Source organism: Micrasema longulum, unplaced genomic scaffold (assembly GCF_059751315.1).
Source record: "Micrasema longulum isolate JH-2025_06_02 unplaced genomic scaffold, ASM5975131v1 h1tg000319l, whole genome shotgun sequence".
Classification (NCBI taxonomy): Eukaryota; Metazoa; Arthropoda; class Insecta; order Trichoptera; family Brachycentridae; genus Micrasema; species Micrasema longulum.
The window spans coordinates 804,621-826,134 of record NW_028277523.1 but is presented as its reverse complement, the minus strand read 5'-3'; the positions used below and the strand labels follow the sequence as shown (position 1 = coordinate 826,134).

General features: G+C 33.5%; 3 protein-coding genes across 7 annotated transcripts in view; 1 reads left to right on the top strand and 2 right to left on the bottom strand.

The window, feature by feature from the left end:
* Positions 1 to 3,232: 3,232 nt before the first annotated feature.
* Positions 3,233 to 4,916, bottom strand: LOC148282546 (PRKR-interacting protein 1 homolog). 3 transcript variants are annotated; one of them, XM_088224907.1, is made up of 3 exons: positions 4,551 to 4,916; positions 4,296 to 4,475; positions 3,233 to 3,836 (listed from the first exon to the last, which is right to left on the bottom strand). In XM_088224907.1, exons 1-3 carry the CDS (start codon positions 4,665 to 4,667, stop codon positions 3,477 to 3,479), a joined length of 657 nt encoding a protein of 218 aa, XP_088081033.1. In that variant the 5' UTR covers positions 4,668 to 4,916; the 3' UTR covers positions 3,233 to 3,476. The 3 variants fall into 3 exon arrangements, with proteins under 3 accessions (XP_088081033.1, XP_088081035.1, XP_088081034.1); XM_088224909.1 differs by having other exon boundaries at positions 4,304 to 4,475; positions 4,551 to 4,896; XM_088224908.1 differs by lacking the exon at positions 4,551 to 4,916 and having other exon boundaries at positions 4,304 to 4,442.
* Positions 4,917 to 4,994: 78 nt separating this feature from the next.
* On the top strand, positions 4,995 to 13,148 carry Eno (alpha-enolase). The gene is made up of 6 exons (XM_088224906.1): positions 4,995 to 5,107; positions 5,617 to 5,710; positions 9,850 to 10,044; positions 10,957 to 11,209; positions 11,521 to 11,717; positions 12,134 to 13,148. The coding sequence occupies exons 2-6, from the start codon at positions 5,639 to 5,641 to the stop codon at positions 12,716 to 12,718; spliced, it is 1,302 nt and encodes a 433-aa protein (XP_088081032.1). The 5' UTR covers positions 4,995 to 5,107; positions 5,617 to 5,638; the 3' UTR covers positions 12,719 to 13,148.
* Positions 13,149 to 18,120: 4,972 nt separating this feature from the next.
* Positions 18,121 to 21,514, bottom strand: part of LOC148282543 (uncharacterized) — a 60,006-nt gene continuing 56,612 nt past the window's right edge. For all 3 annotated transcript variants that reach the window (XM_088224903.1, XM_088224904.1, XM_088224905.1), the window contains exons 4-6: positions 20,197 to 20,339; positions 19,166 to 19,351; positions 18,121 to 18,432 (exon numbers count right to left, since the gene is read on the bottom strand). In XM_088224903.1, coding sequence (XP_088081029.1) covers positions 18,245 to 18,432; positions 19,166 to 19,351; positions 20,197 to 20,339 — 517 coding nt within the window. In that variant the 3' untranslated portion in view covers positions 18,121 to 18,244. The remainder of the gene's footprint in view (positions 18,433 to 19,165; positions 19,352 to 20,196; positions 20,340 to 21,514) is intronic.

Genomic DNA, 21,514 nt, shown 5'->3' with positions numbered 1-21,514 from the left:
TCAGGCTTTATGACCTGTCATTGGCTGGTTTAAGTGGCCACTTTACACTGTGTAACGTTAACCATTTTGCCTATGTTTGAACATCCATCATAAATTCTTCCATTTGTTGATTTTAGTGAAGTTAAAGACCCGAAACCTTTATTGTTGTGAAGAGATTCATCTAGCTTAATTATTTCACATACTAGGCAACGCATGAAAACAATTTTCTAATTTTCAAACTTCTTCTTGGACCAGTTGGTTTTATTAATAAGGTTTCGGCTCTTTAACTTTACTAAAATCAACAAATGGAAGAATTGAAGAAATGTGGATGTTCAAACATAGGCAAAATGGTGAATGTTCCACAGTGTGTAAAGTGGCCACTTAAACCAGCCAATGACAGGTCATAAGCCCTGTAAATGCCTAGACTTCCATACTCCCTTCTTTAAGGTATTCTTCTTCCCTGTTGTAATTTGTTAAACCTATCTACCATTGCTCTTTTTTGAGTATACTTTTTTTGCACGGTATTGCGTGGAACATATCCCCCATGTTAAAAAAGATTCCGGTGTTTTGTCAATATTTAATGAAGGAAAGAAAAAGGTGAAGATCACCAATTTGGAGAGCTTTAATAAATATGCCAATTGCATTTCATTGTTAAGATTTCCTTGCTCAATATGCATTTAAAGTAATCATTTACATACTGCGTGAAATATTATTTTTGATCTGACGCCTTTTTTGACTCCTACGCAAATATCTTCCACTTCTCACTTAGTTGCATGCCTCAATTAAAATATAATTGAGAAATCAATTTAGTTCTTCGAATTGAAATTTTGAATACGCCCTACTAAAAAAATTACAATAAATCATATTATAAAGTAAATAAAATTACTATTGAAAGTAAATCACTCAAACGAAAAAGTTCAGTGATACGAGAAATTGAATATGAAAATGTTTACTTACACACGGTAAAAATTAGAGCATTTCATTATTAAACGGCAATGATTCTCAAAATATAATAAAAATGAACTACTTTGCGATGTCAGAAGTTCATGTGACCACGTGTTTACAATAACCGATCAATAATAGCGTTCTTATGTTGTTGTGGCAACCGGAAATTTGCCGGGGTAGCCATGTTCTTCGACATTAAGCGTGTTTACATTTAGTGGGTACAAATAATTTATTTAAAGAATTGTACAGAATTAACCTTTTTAATGTCAGAAACACTCACCGACTTAAACTTGTAACTTTTAAGTTTCAATGGGGATTTTAAAAATTACAATACTTTAAAAAATCATAGCGCTGATAATATGATACATATAAATATGATATTATCTTGTTTAGTTTGATAGTCTATTACAAATTTTTAAAAAACACTGAACTTCCTCATTGTCGCTTGTATCACAAAATATTAGAAAAATTTATGGGTTTTTTTCCTAACTTTGTATGCATATATACATTTAGCTAGTCTTAAGAAATTAATATTGTTAAAGTGTTGTTTTTTTTTCGAAACTGATACTACAGCGCTACTGTCAAGTGGCAATGTTTAATTAAAATGTTACAAATAATCTAATAAAAATTGCTACACAATATTGCATGAATATATTGAATTATATATAACAAACTATCTGATTACATATGCCAGCTGAAAGAACATAAAAAAAATGTTTTTAAAGTTTATTCCGCAAATAAAATACTTTTTACTGTTCACCAATGCCTTTTAATCAAAATAATCGGAGTGATCAGACCATAGATTCTCAATTTAGTAGGTGTGATTTAAGAAGAGCGTAAATCAATAGGATTTTTAATTCGATTAATTGTATGATTTAACGTGTTCACCGACACTTTTCTCATAGGATCCACTCATATCATAACTTTATTTTTAGAATATTTCACTTTCGATTATTCGACTAACATACTGGGACACTTTTGTTGCTGACTGTTTTTTATTGAGACACAATATCTCTTCCTACCATATAATTACTGCAGTTTCACATAGGATATAGCGGTCTTTTCACTACCAAGAATTCTGACGGCTAAAGCTGGCATAACCGCGAACGTGTTAGAACAAAATGAATTGTTATTACTATACTGCATGAAAACTCTGTGTACGGGCAGACAAAGAATACAATTCTGTTTGTTGAATAGAATCAGAATCCTGGAGTCTTTTCAAATCGATAGCTGCTTTCAGGTCTAAATCCTGAATAAGGAAATAGAGTGGAGATAAGGCTTATGATTTACCCAAATATTTCATTTTGAGGGCCATTTTCAATGAGTTGTAAATAACTCACTATTAGAAAATGAGAATTAAGTTGGGGTAGAGTGGGATTCGAACCACATACCTTTGATCTGTGAGTCCGAGACACTAGCCGCAGGACCACAGCCTGATTATTGTTATTGTTTCTGGACTTTTTAAACGGTGATGATTCATATCAATGACACTTATAGATTACGCTGACAGGGATTATAGATTAAGCTTATAACCGAGTTGCACAGTTTAAACTTGCGCTATGTCAGCGGGTATCCCACAAAACATAGGACCTTCCTTACCAGTACCCGGATTGTAGGACTGATCGTCATACCCTTAATACGCTGTATTTGGTTTACCAATGCACTACTGGGTGTGGCTTTTCCCTTTGAGAATGATGATGATGATGATATGGACACATTAGAATACATACAGAATTGATTTAAGGGTCCTCGTCACTAGGATAACTTATTCTATAGAAATCTATTATAATAATAGTGTTCACATGTCTCAAATATTTTAAAAATGTCTTCTTTTTCAATATTATGTTTCAACTAAATTATTTTTTTTAAATAAATTTAGTTGTAATTATATATATCGTCTGACTAACTTGCAAAACTCCAATCTCCAAAAAAAAAAGTTTTACAGGAGAAATTTGTTGAAATTATACTGTTTTTTCACCCTCCTGTAAAATTTTGATTGATTGGAGATTTGCAAGTTAGTCAGATGATATATAATAAGCTCTTAAATACCAAGACTTCTTTATTACCTTCTTTAAAATGTCAGTCTTGATAGATTTCTTAGGGAGTGAAATCCGAAGATTTGGACAAAATATTCAAAGCACTGTTGATATACATAATAAAAGGCGGCCTATGTGGTGTCGTGGCCAAGACACTTGACTCAGGCACGCAATGTTTCCGGCTTCGATTCCCGGTGAGAACACAACATTTAAATGTTAATTGCATGGTGTAACTGGGCCTCCTGGCCTGTTGCGTTGCAAAAAATCATGTAAAATAAATAATAATTTATTTGAAAAATGCAAAAGTTATAGGTTTATAAAATTAAAAGTTTTATGCATCATTTCTTGCTGATATTTCGGATAGCATTAGACCCCTCATTTGGGCTAGTGTCAAAATTAACATTAGCGCTACAATGCTGTCGACAGCTCATCGATGAGTCATTAAGAAATGCTAATATAATAGGTATTGACATCATCTCAGAGGAACACACTCAGTATTCAAAAGGCTGTAAAAATCTAAGAAGTTGGATCATTGTCAATTTTATCTATGCTTTCTTCGTTGCTATTGGCAATATCTAGTTTTTGTTTCTGGTTACTTTCATTGGTATGATCATCAAGAGTTTCTCTAGTACAACTATCCTCTTCATCTTTCTGTGCATTTTCTTTCTCTGCACTATGATCACCATCCACTTCTTCATCTTCCTCGCTACTTTGCTCTTCACTACTGTTCTTTGGCTGGTTTGGTTTTGGCTTTTTCTCTTTATTTTTGGCTAGTTGCTTCTTTTTTGATCTTTTAGCCCTCTTTTTTGCAGTTTTTTGCTCCGCGGCCATTTTGTTATCCTCCAATTTCTGGTGGTATTGATCATCCAAAATTTCCTGTAAATATTTGAGTTGAGAATAAATAATTCGGATTGAGATTAAACAGTTAGTGCAGATTAAGGGAATGATGATGATTGTCAAAAGCAGACCCAGTGGTGTAATGGGTAAGACACTTAGGTTCCGGGTTCGATTCCCGGTGAGATCACAAAAATTTAATCTGATTTTTCTAAAGCCTAGGTACTTCTTGTCGATGTGGGCCAGTGTGAAATAAGCTACTGATGGTCAATACGACCTGTGTAGATCTATTGAGCCTCCTGGCCTGTTGTGGTGCAGACAAAAAAAATCTTAACAAGATGAAACCAATCGCCGGGTGTTTAAAATCTATGGACAAAATGATCTGATTGTGGGTTTTATTTTTTTTCTTAAACATTATTAATAAAATAAAAAATGGGATGTTTTGAAAACACAGATTCTAAGAAAAATGTTTTTTTTTCTTTTTACAAAATAATATTTTACCTTTTCACCTTTTTCCTGTATGAATTTTTGTCTGGAATATTCCTTTCTCCGTAGATGTCTGTAAACATGGAACTCTCCGGAACCTGCTCCAGCACTCGAACCCATCACATTCCTTACGAAGTCAGGTGCTGATGGCATATTCTTGCCTTTCGGGCGCTCGGGAATTATGACGGGCTTTTCCTGAAAATAATACAAACATAAGACGCGGACAAATCATACAATCAATACCAATTCTAGATAAATATTGTAACATACGGGATTTTTCATTAATTTTTCCAGCCGCAAGCGTTGCAAGTCTGCTGGCCCTTTCACGACCCTTGGTTTTTCATCAGGATCTAATCGCGACCTTCCTTTATTCTTTTTTTCATCCATGTTTACAGGTGTTGTTATTTATTTACTCCCAATAACTGTTCGTCTTTCAAAAATTATTGGCGGAAAAATATATTAGATTGATTAAAAGTTTCAAGAATGATTCCTGGTTTACATCAAAATCATTTATGTCGTTTTTCATAGAGGAACTTCAATTTGAATATCCGTAAAACTTAAAATCTAATAAGGAAAACAAGAGGCGGCATGACCAAATTCACAACCAAATTGACATAAACAGATGTCATAGACAGTAATTGTATTGTCTACTTCTGTCATCTAATAGACCATAGACTATAAAAAAATATGAACGGTAGGAACTTCATCGATTTTATTTTTGTATTATGGTAATAATTTTAATGTCACCTTGGGAAGGTCAAATTCATCGTCTTAAAAGTACTTCGTTTTCGGGAGTTTGCGGCAGCCGGTTATTTAACATTTTGATCGTAAGTTTTTTCCTTTTTATTTGTTTTCCACGACTTTTACATAACCCTTTTCATAAATATTTAGTATAATTAAATTTTATACATTTTGACACTCTAAAAGCGTACCGGCTGGATTGTTAAATAATATCTTCATCGTTATCCACCTTGATTTTATTATTAATCTTTAAATTACGAAGGATTTTTTTGTGTAACTAAGGTGTGTTATTATTCTCCTAAATTATAATGTGATATTTACAAATATTATATGATTCTACAATATGCAATTCAGGTACCTACTACAAAAAATATATATTTGTGTCTCTCACACCTATTAAGAATATAATGTTGATACTGTTTTCTAATCAGCCTCATCACAAAATATGTGAAATTATAATTTTCTATATGTTAGAACAAATTAAATATACTTTGATTCTTTCTTCTCCAGATTCCGAGTGTTTAATACTGTTTGTTAGCAACATATAGTGTAATTATTTCATTTTTCATGCCGGTGTTCAATTATTTATTTACAGATTCCCAAGTAATATATTCAAGATGCCAATCAAGAGTATTGTTGCCCGCCAGATCTACGATTCCCGCGGTAATCCCACCGTTGAAGTTGATCTGGTAAGTACAACATTTTAAATGTCATACAATGTCATACTGTCAATAAATCCAATGCCTTATTCCATAAAACAAAGTTGAAAAAAAGCTATTCAGTATGTAGGCACCAAATTAATATTAATTGTTCATCCAATCTATTAATATTATGTACTTAAAAAACATGTTTTTTCAACTTTTATTTGGCAAGCCTGTATCAAATTATTAATATTACGTATAATAACTACGGAGTTTTTTGTAATTTTTTACTTAAATGTTTAAATTTATTATATTTGTTTTATTGTCTGAGCCCTACTCAATTTACACACATAGTTAGTTAATTTTTAAGAAAGTTAATTTTGCACATGTTATAATTATAAATAAGTACAACCATAAAGAATTTTCTCTGTATCCCCTTTGTTTTGAAAGTATATGTATAATATACATAAATATGTTACTTTATTACAAATTATTGCAATTAAAAAAAAAGTTTTTTTCAAACAAGATTTGTTGAATTTAACCTTTGAATGACCTTATACCAGGAGTTTCTTTGAAATTTTGTAATTACTCTTAATTTAATCTTCTAAAGATACATATAGTTCAATATGTCATGTTTTAATTAATTTTAATTCAGGTGTTATATTTATTTCTTTATTATTTGTTTTTAACTGACCTTGGAAGATAAACCTGTGAACAATAAGTGTAATTGTTATCATACACGGGACACAATGTGAGTGCAAAACTGTGTCTAGAAATTAACCCTTATACTGCTAAACAACGATATATCGTTGTTGTTAATCCCTATCATAAAGTTCCAACTAGACTGATGCTGACGTCATAATCCCCAAAAGGGTAAATGAATTTGGGAACTGCTTGTTGCACTTAACCGTCAGTGGTATAAAACATTTTCAAAACATACAAATTACTTATTCGACGGGTTATCATTTAGTTTCGTACCTATTTCAGCCCCACGGAAAATTTAACACAAAAAATGTTTTCTTACGCGCGGCTAAAATTTGAGCATTAAATTGTACAGCAAAGTTTCTTGAAATGAATAAAAAATATTTAAATAAAAACGAACTACTTTGAATGACGTCACTTGTTCATATAAATCAACCAATGATAAGAGGATTGTGGAAGATTTCCGGTTTGCTAATCGTCAATGGACCAATTAACAGAACTAACCGAGAAGAAGCGGAAGAGAACTTGCGACGTCACACGCGGGTTAATGTCAGAAATACAAAAAATTAAAAGATCGTAGCGCTGATAATACGATACTTAAAAATTAAAAAAGCTTTTTCTAATAACAATTTTTTTTAAACCACTAAACATCCTCATTATAAATTTACTTATGCTGTTTAAATTCGCAGTGCTTTTAAGAGAAGAGAAACGACTAAACACATGAAACTTCTAGCTAGTCGGGACCTGAAACAGTGGACCTTTTTACATTGCAAAAACAGTCAAATTAAAAATAAATTAATGTTAATAGTTAGTTTTTTAATCACTTATATGATATTTGAAGAAAATAATTGCATTCGGTGTTTTTCCCGCGATTAAACCTGATCCAATAATTAAGAAAATATTGATGTACTTCCGTACTGAATAACTAATTAAATACTTTACTTTTAATATAATAACTCTTATCTAGTGAGGTCCCTATATCACCGGAAAACCCCAGAATTAAGAATATAAACAAATAATTAAAGAGCCATAAAACATAAAAATAATTCACCATGGAACCTAATGATTGTCAATTAGGACGTTTGAATATTAAAAAAATCATTTGTTCATTTATTATAATAGGTGCCCACAGCAATGGGAAATTCAAATGTTTTAGCTGTTCATTAGGTAGTAATTATTACTCTACTAACAAAACGTAATTATTACTATACAAACACTATTCTACAAACAAAACGTAAATGAGGTATATCAGCTCGATATTGATCCAAAAATACTTTAGAAAAAGCTTCTTCGATTTCGTGCTCTTCGTAAGAGTCATATTATAAATTATTATCACTATCACTTAAAAAATGATAGTTATTGTCTAATTCACTTTCGGAATAGGTTTAGCTGCTAAGCTTCCGAGTTTCTCGGTGAGGTATTATTATTTCTATATCACTTTTAATATCCGTTATCATTTTGAATGATATACTTTGTATATTTATTCAAAATAAAAAGGACCCTTTGCAGAGTTAACTTGTCAGTTAGAGTAACAAAGTAAGATTAAAAATATATTTAAATGTAAAAATATGTAATTTACCTAAGCTGTTTGTAATTTCGGCAACTGTTGTCTATCTCGCTCAATCCATTATGCGTGAACTAGCTATTAGTGAAACGGAATATTTTTCTTAGAAGAGATATCAATTTGTGAGACAGTTGTACAAAAACATTATTTTTTTTAATTAAAATTATATTAAAACATCTACCAAGAAATAATATTACTTCTTAGTACATTTACCGGTTACTTTTAAGTTTCAATCTAAATAACTCCCTACAAACATTTGGACATACTCAAAATATTGTTGATTAAAATTAAGTATTTTTAGGCATTACCTAGGTGAAATAATTTATCCAGGTGAAACTCACCGACATCAATGAAGGTTTCAGCTCTTTTAGTTTGCAAAAGTCAACAGATGGAAGAGTTGAGGTAATGTAAAAATAGTCATGAATGTGGATGTGTGAACATACCTCTAAAATAGTGAATATTTTGTAGTGTGTAAAGTGGTCATTTAAACCAGCCAATGACAGATCATAAGTCCTGTAAATGCCTAGACTTCCATATTCCCTTAGCAAAAATGTTTTCCCTCTCTGTTGCAACTAATTTCAAGATATATTTTACACAATTTTTGTTTAGCATGCATTGATGGAAGTGGTAGGTTTGATAATATATAACAGAGCACTTTGCCCCGCAATCAGCAAAAAACGATCATTATTATTTCGTTTCAATAATAACTATTCAAACAATGCGCCTTGAGATTGCTGTACGAGATCAGTTTTGTTTGTATTTATTTTCAATCTTAATTAAAAGGGTTTACAACCGCTGTACGAAAATTATCTATTTGCGGCACGAATTGTCTATCTTGCTCACTCCACTGGGCTTGAATTAGATATTTATGAAATGGAAGATTTTTCTTGGAATTGCTATGAATTTTTAAAACAGTAGTGTGTTTGGAAAACAACGTATTCGATAAAATATTTTTAAAATGTATTAATAATAAGATTTCTGATTAGATTCTTGAAAAACTGCGTAGCAGCGTAAGGGTTAAAACAGTTATGCTGGTTTTCTAGTAAGATTTTAATTAGTTTCATACTGGGTTTATCTTATTTCAGTCCAGGCAGAATAACTTATGATTGGGCGTGCCCACTAGCCCTGAACAAAAATAAATATTTAAATTTTAAAGTGTTTTGGTACCGTGGTTGTGTTGCCGACCCACAATTTAGTCCATATTTCTACCAGTTATTGAATAAGTTGAAAATGGCCTGGGCGTCATGATCGGATTACGTTCATGATACTATGAAAGTACCTAATTGGTGTTTTCGCCGACAACATTGACAAAGTCACACTGTTGAAATTGCGTGTAATAACTCTAAGCTTTGTGAACTCAGTAAGTATCGGCTTGGCACCTCGTTACAATTTGTAACTTCTGATTTTTGTGTGTGGCGGTTTGACTTCGTGAGGAATGAAGAAACGAGAGAACAGACACAGCAAACTCAGGTGACAACCGTCATTGAGCGGAGGCAAAACGGTTGGCTGGGCCATATACTGCGGATATCCCGTGAGAGCCTTAACCACGCTTACCTACTTTACGAGGCATCAGGTTCTCGAGGTCCTGGGTGTCTGCCGCTGACTGTTCATAAGCAGTTCATGTCAGAATTACGTGTCGCAAACCTGATTTAGGAGGATGCTCATTAACTGATAGTTGACAGAGATGCCGGCCTGCTCCAACTAGGGACCTCTTCCGCCAGGCTACTACTAGATCAACGCCCATGTGGGTTGTTCAACTGTTTTGTTAGTGGCCAGGCAGTCCCATACTTTCGAAGTGGATCTTGGGGGTATAGTTGTAGTCCCAATCTTGTAATAACACTGTATTGCTCCACAGTTATCAAGATTGATATATATTGCATAGTACTTATGTATTTATGTCAACGTGTGTTTTGCTGTTCAGGTGACCGAGCTGGGACTGTTCCGTGCTGCCGTACCATCGGGAGCTTCCACCGGAGTCCATGAGGCCCTCGAGCTCAGGGACAATGACAAGGCCAACTACCACGGCAAGGGAGTCCTCAAGGCCATCGACCATGTCAACAAAACTATCGCCCCCGAGCTGCTGAAGCAGGGGTTGGAAGTCACCCAGCAAACAGAGGTTATATTTTATTTCAAATTAAAAACTTGTGTTATCAGTGTTTGTTTGACCAGCTCATTACTTAAGAAGTAAGGAAATATAAATTAGCTATGGGGTTCATCTTTTAAATGTCTGAAAAACTAACCAACTTAAATTCGTGACATCGCGCCCGGTGTAATTTCGGTTGGGATTTTTAACCTTTCCCTTACTGTCCTATAAACACTCTCGAGTTACGGTGCTGTGTAGTCACTATACATTAATAAAATAAGAGATTTAAAAGGGGAAAAATGAAATATTTATAGGGAATAATGGCTTTAATTAACCATAATTTAATTCAAAGATGATAATATTTAAAATCTAACTGCTGAAAACATGAAAAAACCATTTAGTATCGCTAATGACTCAGGCGAAACGTGCACCCGCGCCAACTTCCCGAGAGCTACTGAGTAGCTATATAGAACTGGACTGCGTGACTGACTGAGAGTATATTTTTGATGATATTTGTAATTTATCCCCGATTTACGAAAAAAGGATTTTTTTTGTGCCTAATAAGTACTTATTGTTTAGTAACAAATTATTTCAGTCGATACGTAAATGTGTAATGGAGGAATACTGAAAATCTAAACTCAATATTTATTATATTTATAAAGATATTATAGTTATTAGACGCAATGTGTACTAGCTACACATCACCGGGGAGGGAGGGTTAAAATTACAAAACTTTATAATATGATATAAAAAATAATAATAATTCAGCTTAGTTTGATACTCTATTAAAAAAGATAAAAACCACTAAACTTCCTAACTGGCCATGGCCACAAAGTTAAATTGATTCAGTAAATTATAAAATAAAAAATACCTATTTATAAAAAGCATTAAAAAGGCCAAGCTTTTGTGTTGAGAATTTGTGTCTAATATTGAATTTGTTTACAGATTGATCAGTTTATGATCAACCTGGACGGTACGGAGAACAAGTCCAAGTTCGGAGCCAACGCCATCCTCGGCGTGTCTCTGGCCGTGTGCAAGGCAGGTGCCGCCAAGAAGGGCGTCCCGCTGTACAAGCACATCGCCGACCTTGCCGGGAACAACAACATCATCCTGCCCACCCCCGCATTCAATGTCATCAACGGGGGCTCCCACGCTGGCAATAAGCTCGCCATGCAGGAGTTCATGATCCTTCCCACCGGTAAGTGAATTAAAAAACAAAAAAAGGTTTATAATAACATTTTGAAAATATATTTCTTTAATTCTTCCATGCAGAAATATGAAAGTTCAAACTTAGGCAGATTGGTGAATATTACGCTGTGTGTAAAGTGGCCACTCAAACCAGCCAATGACACGTTATAAATGCCCAAACTTCCATATCTCTTTCTCTAAAATATTCTCCATCTCTGTTGTAGTGTCAAATCATTTATATTTTGTTAAAACTACTGTTTCAAATGCTGCTGATGTAAGTTTAAATATTTTTTAAAACTGAACTGTGTCTTGTTTATTCAGGAGCCACTTCCTTCAAGGAGGCCATGAAGATGGGCTCCGAGGTGTACCATCACCTGAAGAAGGTCATTCACGCCAAGTTTGGGCTGGACGCTACCGCTGTGGGAGACGAGGGTGGTTTCGCTCCCAACATTCTCAACAACAAGGATGCTCTCTTCCTCATCACTGACGCTATCGCCAAGGCTGGATACACTGGAAAGGTGATGATTTGTACTTTGAGTAACTTTAGGTCCCCAGTTCTATTCTTCAGTGCTCTATGTATAATGAGCCAAGAAAAGATATGACTGGTAAAATTAGTCTAAAGCTATAAACATCAAGACATGTTCAAATAACAGGTACCCTTAAATGCTCTTTTTTTTATTCCCAATCCAAATACTTCAATTTTTGGGTAAACACTCTTTAACTCTTACAGTTTCATTTAGCCGCGCTTCGAGATAGCAGTTATTGGAAACATTATGACTCAATAACGATTTACATTTGAATATAAAATATTTTATTAAAACAGGATTTATGGTACCGCAGACAATATGGAATAATTAAACTGAGTATTTAAAAATATACGTTTTAACAAATATCCAGTTTTTAGTGTATTCTGAAAGTTGTTTTTTTTTTGCAGATCGAAATTGGTATGGATGTAGCTGCCTCGGAATTCTTCAAGGATGGAGCTTACGATCTGGACTTCAAGAACCCTAACTCTAACAAGGCAGACTGGCTGAGCCCCGACAAGCTGCAAGAGCTGTACATGGAGTTCATTAAGGAATTCCCCATGGTGTCTATCGAGGATCCCTTCGACCAAGATCACTGGGATGCCTGGACCAACATCACCTCCAAGACTGACATCCAGATTGTCGGAGACGATCTCACCGTGACAAACCCCAAGCGCATCCAGACCGGTATCGACAAGAAGGCATGCAACTGTCTCCTGCTGAAGGTTAACCAGATCGGCTCCGTCACTGAGTCCATCAAGGCGCATCTTCTGGCCAAGAGCAACGGCTGGGGCACCATGGTCTCCCACAGGTCTGGCGAGACTGAAGATTCCTTCATCGCCGACTTGGTGGTGGGTCTATCCACCGGGCAGATTAAGACTGGCGCTCCTTGTCGCTCGGAACGCCTTGCTAAGTATAACCAGATTCTCCGCATCGAGGAGGAGCTCGGGCCTGGTGCCAAGTACGCTGGAAAGAACTTCCGTCACCCTGTTTAAATAACGCAATTCTAGTATCGCTGTTGCATTTATAAGCGTAACTTATCTTCGATTCCTTTCATTCTCTGTAATATACATATGGCTATATTAGTGTACATCCCTCTTTAGCTGTTATAACAATTGTATAATTAAAGACATTTTTACTAGTGTAGTCTCTAAAATACACTGTACTATTTTTGTGTAGGTGTATCATTTGAAATCCTATCGATCTGGTCATTTATTTGATGAATTTGCTATAGTTTTGTGATATAAGCGTATGGTTCTATTTTTGAGCACACCCCATTGTATTATTATTTATTTTTTAATATAAAATTTTATCCATGATATTGATGACTTTTGTTCATCCTATTGAATAGAGAGGAATAATTGTTGGACATTATAAATACATGTGCGCATTTTGAATGAAATTATAAATAAATGTTGAATGAAATTAGTGTTATTTTTACTTCCCATTCCTAATAAAACTATTTACACTCTTCTAAGTAATTTGAGGAATAATCCAAATACTAAATATACCTTGCTTAATATTAATTTTATAAATTTAAAACTATAAAAAAATAATGACTATTTACCTATTAAGGCTATTTATACATTATGTTCATGGCGTGTGTGATAAGAGGTATGGGCGGGGCAGAAACTCCCTGCTTTTGCATCTCACACCCGATGGGTCCTCAGTCCTCACTGTCAGCTATCAGCGCTGTTCATGCCGCTTTGATGTGGTCGATATTTTTTGTTTCTATTAAAAATAATCCAAGTTTTGTTTCCATCTAAAAATCTAAAGTACATATGCAGTTATCAATAGCATTACACACAAATACGTTTTTTTTTTGTTTAAAATATTTTATTTACCACTTACATTGTGAGTAGATAGGTACTTGATATTACTGATATAAATATAATATTCCTCCATTTTTTTTTCATGGATACTTTTATTATCATCATCATCATTACCTTTCCGAACCTAATGGTGCATAGGGCACTGCATTTGTACACCAATTGCAGCGTATCTTGATCGTTTTTATAATCCCTGGACTGGTACCTGAAGCGTAATACTGATCATCTTACCTCCATGTAACAAAAATGATGAAGATACGCTGTGATTGGTGTATCAATGCAGTGCCCTATGCACTACTAGGTGCGGAAAGGGATCGATGATGATGATGTAATAAAAAATGTAACAAATGTAAACAAAAAAATATATAAATAAAAATATTTTTCTCATAGCAACCAAAATGTTTTTTCTCTATAATAATAAAAAAATTGCGATTTTTAACATGTACTGGACATGTAAATATCCGACTCGTGATCTAATGGTCCGAGCAGTTACCTATCCTATGATCTTAGGTGTTTTAACACGAGAATATTTCCTAGTCCCAGGATTTGCACCTGAAGTGTAAGACTGATCATCTTACCTTCATGTAACAAAAATGATTGATTTATACGATTGGTGTACCAATGCAGTGCCCTATACATCATTAGGTGCGGACAGGATGATGACATAATTTACAGTAGGTACCTACACGTAAATAATATTATATTGCAATTATTGTAATATTTTACAAGCTAACTGAATAATATTGTTTAATGTAAAATAGTCTTTATGCAAATAACACATGAATGTTATTTTACCATACAACATTTTTCTTACAGGTGCTTGTTTAATTTCATGCTATTATAAAACACCTCTGGGCATCTGTCAAAATTTTCAACTTTCGACATTTTCGAGTTTAAAGTTCGAAGGTGGTTCGAAGCCATTCGAAGAGTCCGCCGAAGGTTTTTTTTAGCAATAATAAGTCGTGATAAGTGAACAGTCTTATTTTAATATGTTGTCACAAACGGTGAGACGATTTTCAACGCGTGTTCCAATGATCAAGTTTCGACAGGGCGGAATACCACAAGGGGGACATTCTGCTCCTGCTGTTGCTCCAGGATCACAGGTTATTATAATCTACAAATGTTTCATAACTTAAAACTGTGTTTAACTAAGTGCTTATTTTAACCTTTTATCAAATATACATCGCTTTTCTAGAAGGTAATCGATTTTTTTTTAAATTCTGCCAAATTTATAAAAACTAATTATTACCTCAATCAATCTTAACGCACGTTACGGCGCTCTGTGAAGTCATTACACATACAACAAATGATAGGTTTTTAAATTTATATTCCTATGATGCCTATGCAATTGCTTCAATTATTTATAGTTGAAGTCAAAAGTAATAACATTGTAAATCTAATAACAGATGTTTTTTATTAGTGATGGAACCACTCAATTCTATGGATGGAACCTTTATTACTTAATTTTGAATTTCATTTGCAGCCCAAATCGAACAAGGTGACTTCGTCGGTTGTCATTGAAGATTGGCAGCTTCCTAGACGCTACTGGCGGCGCCCTATTAGTGAGGATGAGTGTGACGCCATCAATATGGGAGGTGCTCCATCTAACTAAACTTCCTGCAACACATCACTTGTCACAAGGAATATTATTTTCCATCCTTAATGTGGGAAGAAACTCTCAGCATATTGAAATTGTAACCGACGATGATTCGAGGTGACAAATATACACTCCATAGCTATGAAATTATTCACACACGCTGTTAAACAAACATTAATGCGTTTTTAAACTAACTGAAAAGTCAAGATGCTTTATTTAATTTTATGTAATTTATTTCCAAATATTCATTTATTTCTATAGTTGTTTAGTAACAAAATATTCCATTTTGCAAATTGTCTAAAACTAAAGACAAGTTTTACAAATAAAAATGGAGTTATTTTGAAATGAGTTTTAATATCATCTGCGTCATTCTCCTCCGGCGGTCCGAGGGCCGTGACAATCCTCCCCATATGTCTTCAACACGTTGTGGATTGTCGTCCCCCACCTCTCCCGACACAACTCCGTTCGCATCGCTCCAACCACTGATGTTCCTGTGGCAGCCTTGATTCCGCCAGTCCATCAAGATGGACATGATACAGCCTTGACTTGCACCTTTCTGGACTTGGAGTTCTGAAGTTGACACGCCTGAATAAGTCTGTGTTTTAGTGTAAGCAATACCAAATTTGTCATATTTCTATACTGATCAGTTTACTCGTTGCATGTCCTTAAAATTATGGAATAATTTGGGTTTTGATAGCGTAAATGGAATGAGCATCTGCAGAAATTTGAGACATTGAGTTCTTATAGGGAAATTTAATCAATTGTATGTTTATTTATTTTTTATATACATACTCTCAAATGGAGTAAAGCTATAATAAAACAGAGCTCTATCTCCTATTTAATCTCTATAAAATCTATTAAACACGTGTACTGTTTGATTATCGTGGGTTTATTTACCTAAACAAAATAGTAGGTACAATTTTGGAGTGTATATTTTGTACAAATATTTGTTTATCGTGCTGTCTTTCTTTTTCACTTTCTCATTATTTAAAAAATACTATTTAGTTATGTCATGTTTGTAAATAAAATTGTTAAAAAAAAGCCATTATCTTTATTTATATAATTCCTCTGTACGTGTGATGTCACCGTACTCCTAAACGGCTCAACTGATTTACATGCTGTTTTTAGAGAAATATAAATCTTTGCGCTGTGTGTTAGTAGATATTAAAATCTCCAATCTAATATGTAAAAAATAAGTAAGGAGCATAAATGTGTTATTCATCGATCTACCAGGGTTGCATTCGAGGAGAATGCATTTATAAAAAAATGGAAAGATGTTGTTTTTTTGCAGATAAAAAAAGTTTGTTTTTCTTAATGTTTACAAACAGTTTTTGTTTTTTGTGGATCTCAATCAGATTCTTTTCTTAAATTCCTTATAAATTCTACTATTTTTTTTATTTTTGCTGGATTTTCGGTAATACTAAAATAATATTAAATTCAATACATTTTTAAGAATCGTATTCCTAGATAAGTACACCCCTCTGTTGGTGAGAAGACTGGAGTTTGACGTTTGCAAAAAGAATGCCATATTTGAAAAAATATTAATTTTATGTTTTGGAATTCAACCATAAACAAGTACCTAGGTACCTACTTATCAATGAAAAGTCTTTTTCCAAGATAGGATAATATAATAATAAGCAGGCGAACCAACGTTCGGTCAGGACAACGTCTGTCGGGTTTGCTAGTTTTTATATATAAATACAATGCACCCATATTTATTTACTTTAGGGTATTTGCTAGAGAACTGAAACAACATGGGTAGGTTCAGAATAATTCATTTTGGCCAAATTAAGACTTGACTACACTCGTCATGTTAAATGTCACTATTGTGATTTTTAGGAGGATTGTCAGTGAAATTTTAAATGTATACAATCCCTTCTAAAAATTATTACAATCAAAAAACAATAAAAAATATCGTGGCCTTCCAAGTGTAGTGGTTAAGTCGTTTGACTCGCACACAGAAGGTTCAGGGTTCAATTCCCGATGAGAACACAAAATAAATCAATGTGATTTTTCTCAAGCCTGGATGTTCTGTGATGTAATTCACTACTGTAATTGGGCCTGCTGGCTTGTTGTGTGGTGTAAAGAATTAAAAATTTCAGCGTTCAGATAAAATGATTAATTTAATTTCAAGAAACGGTTTATGCCGAGCTTTGGCACATTGTACAATCAGTTTATATTATAGTCTTCATGCCTATGAAGATCTTAAGAGGACAGCACAGGGCAGACTAGAGTGTCAGATGAGATGCAAAACTTTGCTGCAAACTAATCTATCTTAAGACTATTGAAACCAGAGAAAGACAAGCAGTTCGTCTTCAAGATATTAAACTTTCCCTTACTGTCCTAAAAACACCCTCGAGTTACGGTGCTGTGTAGTCCACTATACATAAAAAAAAAAAGAGATTTAAAAAGGGAAATATTGAATATTTATGGGGAATGGCTTTAATTAACCACAATTTAATTCAAAGATGATAATATTTCAAATCTAACTGCTGAAAATATGAAAAAACCATTGGGTATCTAACGACTCGGGCGAAACGTGCACCCGCGCCAACTTCCCGAGAGCTACTGCGTAGCTATACAGTACTGGACTACGTGACTGACTGAGAGGATACTTTTGATGATATTTGTAATTTATCCCCGATTTCCCATAAAATGCTTTTTTTGTGCCTTATAAGTAATAAGTACTTATTATTTAATAAAAAAATATTTCAGTCGATACGTAAATGTGTAATGGAGGAATACTGAATATCTAAACCCAATATTGATTATATTTATAAAGATATTATAGTTATTAGACGCAATGTGTGCTAGCTACACATCACCGGGGAGGGGGGTTAAAGGGTCTACCCCAAAATTCTTATATTATTCCTCTCATTTGAATCTTAGGAAATAGTTCTCTTCCATTCTACATAGTCCACGGTGGTAAAAAATAGAGAACACTTCATGTTATGTTTAATTAAAGACAACATTTTACAACAGTAGGTATAATATAGATTTAGAAAAATATAGGTTGATTGGAATGACACGTAGCTTAAAGCTCGTATAGATATAGAAGGTACACGTTATACAGTAGTAATAAAGTCAATAGAATCCTAATAATAAGGAACACTAAATTTGGTCCTTTTTGCCCCGTTCTTATTTAAGATATTTTCATCTTCCTCGTAATTACATTCTTTGTTGGGCACAAATTTCAGAACCCCGTACTTTGCGAACCGCTTCTTCCACTCTCCATCGTGTGGCAGTGTTAAGAATATTTCCACAAGTGTTTCTTTAAGTTCCGCTGAAATTGAAATGCACTTGTTAAACAGTAAAAACAAGGTTATGAATGAATGATTATAAAAATTTTCAACTAAGGGTAATTTCAAACACATAGGTACCCCCTTCCTAGAGGTTTAACTTGTATTATTTTCTACTTTAAAATATATTTATAAAGGTAGGTTAACTTAAATGTAAAGTTATAAATGAATAAAAACTTAAGCATTATTTCAATGTCTTAAATCTTCTTTCCAGGACAAATTTGTTGAATGATAAGAAATAAATAATTATACATGTACATACTTAAATAGAAGAGAAAATATTGATAAATCACACTCCGTTGCAAAATAAATATAACCTTTTTTATATGTTTGTGAAGAACAAAAATTATGTTCCAACATTGAATCATGATGAAGATTTTTTTAAATGTCAATTTGCAGAATTTAAAGTTTACAAAATACTTAAACTAAATAAAATATTTTTAAGTTCAAAATTCAAGAAAACAATTACATTTCTCCTTGGTTTTTGGTCTCTCAAATTATTTTATATATTGGCCAGCAAGTTGCATGCCAAACAACAATATTATGTATAATAATCAATATTTGAAAGCGGTTAATTTTTTAAAACTGATAATAAATCATTTTAAAAACTCGTTTTTTAGGAACACAATATTATGCAAGATAGCTATTTTACTTAAAAAAAAACATAAATGTAAATAAAATATTTTGAAAAAACTTAATTTTTAATGTTATTTTTACCTGGTAACCTGGCATTGACCACAATGGGATAGGCAGGTAGTGGACCAATGGATTTAAGGACTACAATGTCCTTTCCAGCATCTTGCATGTACTTCTTACTATAGAGAAGTGTTGTGGCATCAACCGAGGCCCATTCTGCCTGCTTTGTGAGGACCATCTGAGCAGATGCCATGTGGGATCCAGATTCTGATGAATTAAACATTTTTGAATCTTTAGAAATCAACACACATCAGAAATCAATACATATATCTGTAATCAACAAATATTTTGTGATGCTGGTAATGCATCTAAAAAATATTGTATCTAAATTTACAAAAAGTATGTTCTCAAGTTGTAGGGTATAAAAAGACATATTTTATTTAAATAAATTGGCATTTTTTTGTAATGAATTCAGTGTATTAATTAAAAATATATCTGAATCTAGTACAGTGTAATTACCTTTAATAAAATGTTTGTATTAAAAAAAAATCAACACATGTGAAATCAAATTATCACGCTTTTGAATTTGGATTATTAGATGCGAGTGATACTTATTATATTTTTAGTTATTTTATTCAGAAAACATAGTCATTCATATTTGATATTGAAACATAGATTTTTAAATATAAAAAGAAAGTTTTAAAATGAAGTTTTTTATAAATTAAGTTAAAAAATGAAAAAATTAAATGTGACAAAATAACATGTTATGAATAACCAAAAATACCAAATGCTCACACTGTCTCACTCATACACTTGCATATTGTCCTTGATACTGCAATACCGCGTAACCTGTTTTTAAAAATGAAAATGTTTTACTGCAGTACATTTGTTATAGGGACTAAGAGCCGTTAGTTTTAAATTATTGCTTAAAATTGTAAGTAATACATTGAAGCTTCTTAGGTTCCCCTGGTGAAAAATTCAATTGATAGTTACGCAGTGCAGTATCACCGATGATATACAAAGTTATGTATGTGATTTTTCATTCCTCGCTCAGCCTAGGGTCTACAAACTAAGTGTATTGAAGTTTCAATCGTTTGGCTCCGATTACTTACTTAGGGTGTTACCAAAGAATGTAGCGTTTTCTCCGGCTTCATGCAAAGCTTGGAGAATGACGGCGCTCCCACTGAGAGAATCTTCGCTACAATATGCAAAACTGCTTCCCCTCAGGTCCTGAAGATCTGTCACATTGTGTGCACTAAAACAATGCAAAGGACGATACAATACAATGTGGCTATTAATCGGCAAGAGCTGGTCAAATTTTCAGCAAAGTCGGGTCACAATAATTATGAGAATCCTTAGGGATTGATATTAGTAGCAGTGCCCGTGTAACAATGGGAAGTTTAAAGTTTATTATCTACAAAGTGAAATTAAGTTTTCTGTAAGAAAAATGGAAAATGGATAAAAAAAAAATTCTAAATATTTATTTATTTATTAACGCCCAAAAGGCTAGAAAGAAAATACTAGAAACTAAAAATACTATTCAAAAATTTCAAAGAATAATTGGACGTAGTTATGCAGAAAGCGTTCAACCCTCAAAATGCTAAAAACGCGTTTAATGCAGATCTTGATAGCATCGATATCTTCTTGCGTTGAAAATGTCCAAGCTCCCAAGTGCTTTACTTTTTTGCCAATTAAATAGTTGAAAAAAAAAGAGCTGCAGAAAACAGTTGAACCACTTGGATGTTTTTAAAGTTAACATTTCTCTCACTAAGCATCCAAAAATTACACATGATCCGAACGGGGGGACCAAACGACCCCGGCGCCTACTTGTATATGGCATTGGAAGAATAAAATGTTGGAAGTGTTTATGACCGTGCAATAATTTATTCATATTTTCGCGTACACATATTTTACTCATTCGTGTATTTTATTCATTTTTGTTAGATTGCCGATTGCTTATGTGCATAAAGTGAAATTGACCAAATCAGTCTATGAGGGATTCGAATCCCCCCCCAGCCGGGACGGCTAGGTTTATATAACAATGATAGCCGTGATGCGGGTTAGAAATTTCTTTAATTGGCATAAAAAGTATAGCACTTAGAGCTTGGACGTTTTCAGCACATAAAGATATCGTAGTATGCTATCGAAACCGTCATTACTCATTTTTAGCATTTTGAGGGTTGGACGCTTTCTGCAAAACTACGTCCAATAGGCTCTTGAAGTTTGATAAAGTTCTATATACATTTTTGGTCATCAGTATACTTGTTCCCGAGAGAGTGAATTCTCGGGAATAAAGAATTAATGTGCGAATTGGATTTAGATGTATTAGTATGTCTAAAGTATTTACTTATATAATGCCTCATTGGCCTATTACCCTATTAGGCACATTGAGATAGATACATTTGACCATTTGGAGCATCAAAAATATTG

Coding starts and splice junctions, on each gene's coding strand:
- LOC148282546 (XM_088224907.1), bottom strand. CDS start 4,667: ATGGATGAAAAAAAGAATAAAGGAAGGTCGCGATTAGATCCTGATGAA. Junction 4,476..4,550: donor AAAAATTAATGAAAAATCCC/GTATGTTACAAT, acceptor TATTATTTTCAG/GAAAAGCCCGTCATAATTCC. Junction 3,837..4,295: donor TACAGGAAAAAGGTGAAAAG/GTAAAATATTAT, acceptor AAATATTTACAG/GAAATTTTGGATGATCAATA.
- Eno (XM_088224906.1), top strand. CDS start 5,639: ATGCCAATCAAGAGTATTGTTGCCCGCCAGATCTACGATTCCCGCGGT. Junction 10,045..10,956: donor AAGTCACCCAGCAAACAGAG/GTTATATTTTAT, acceptor ATTTGTTTACAG/ATTGATCAGTTTATGATCAA. Junction 11,718..12,133: donor AGGCTGGATACACTGGAAAG/GTGATGATTTGT, acceptor TTTTTTTTGCAG/ATCGAAATTGGTATGGATGT.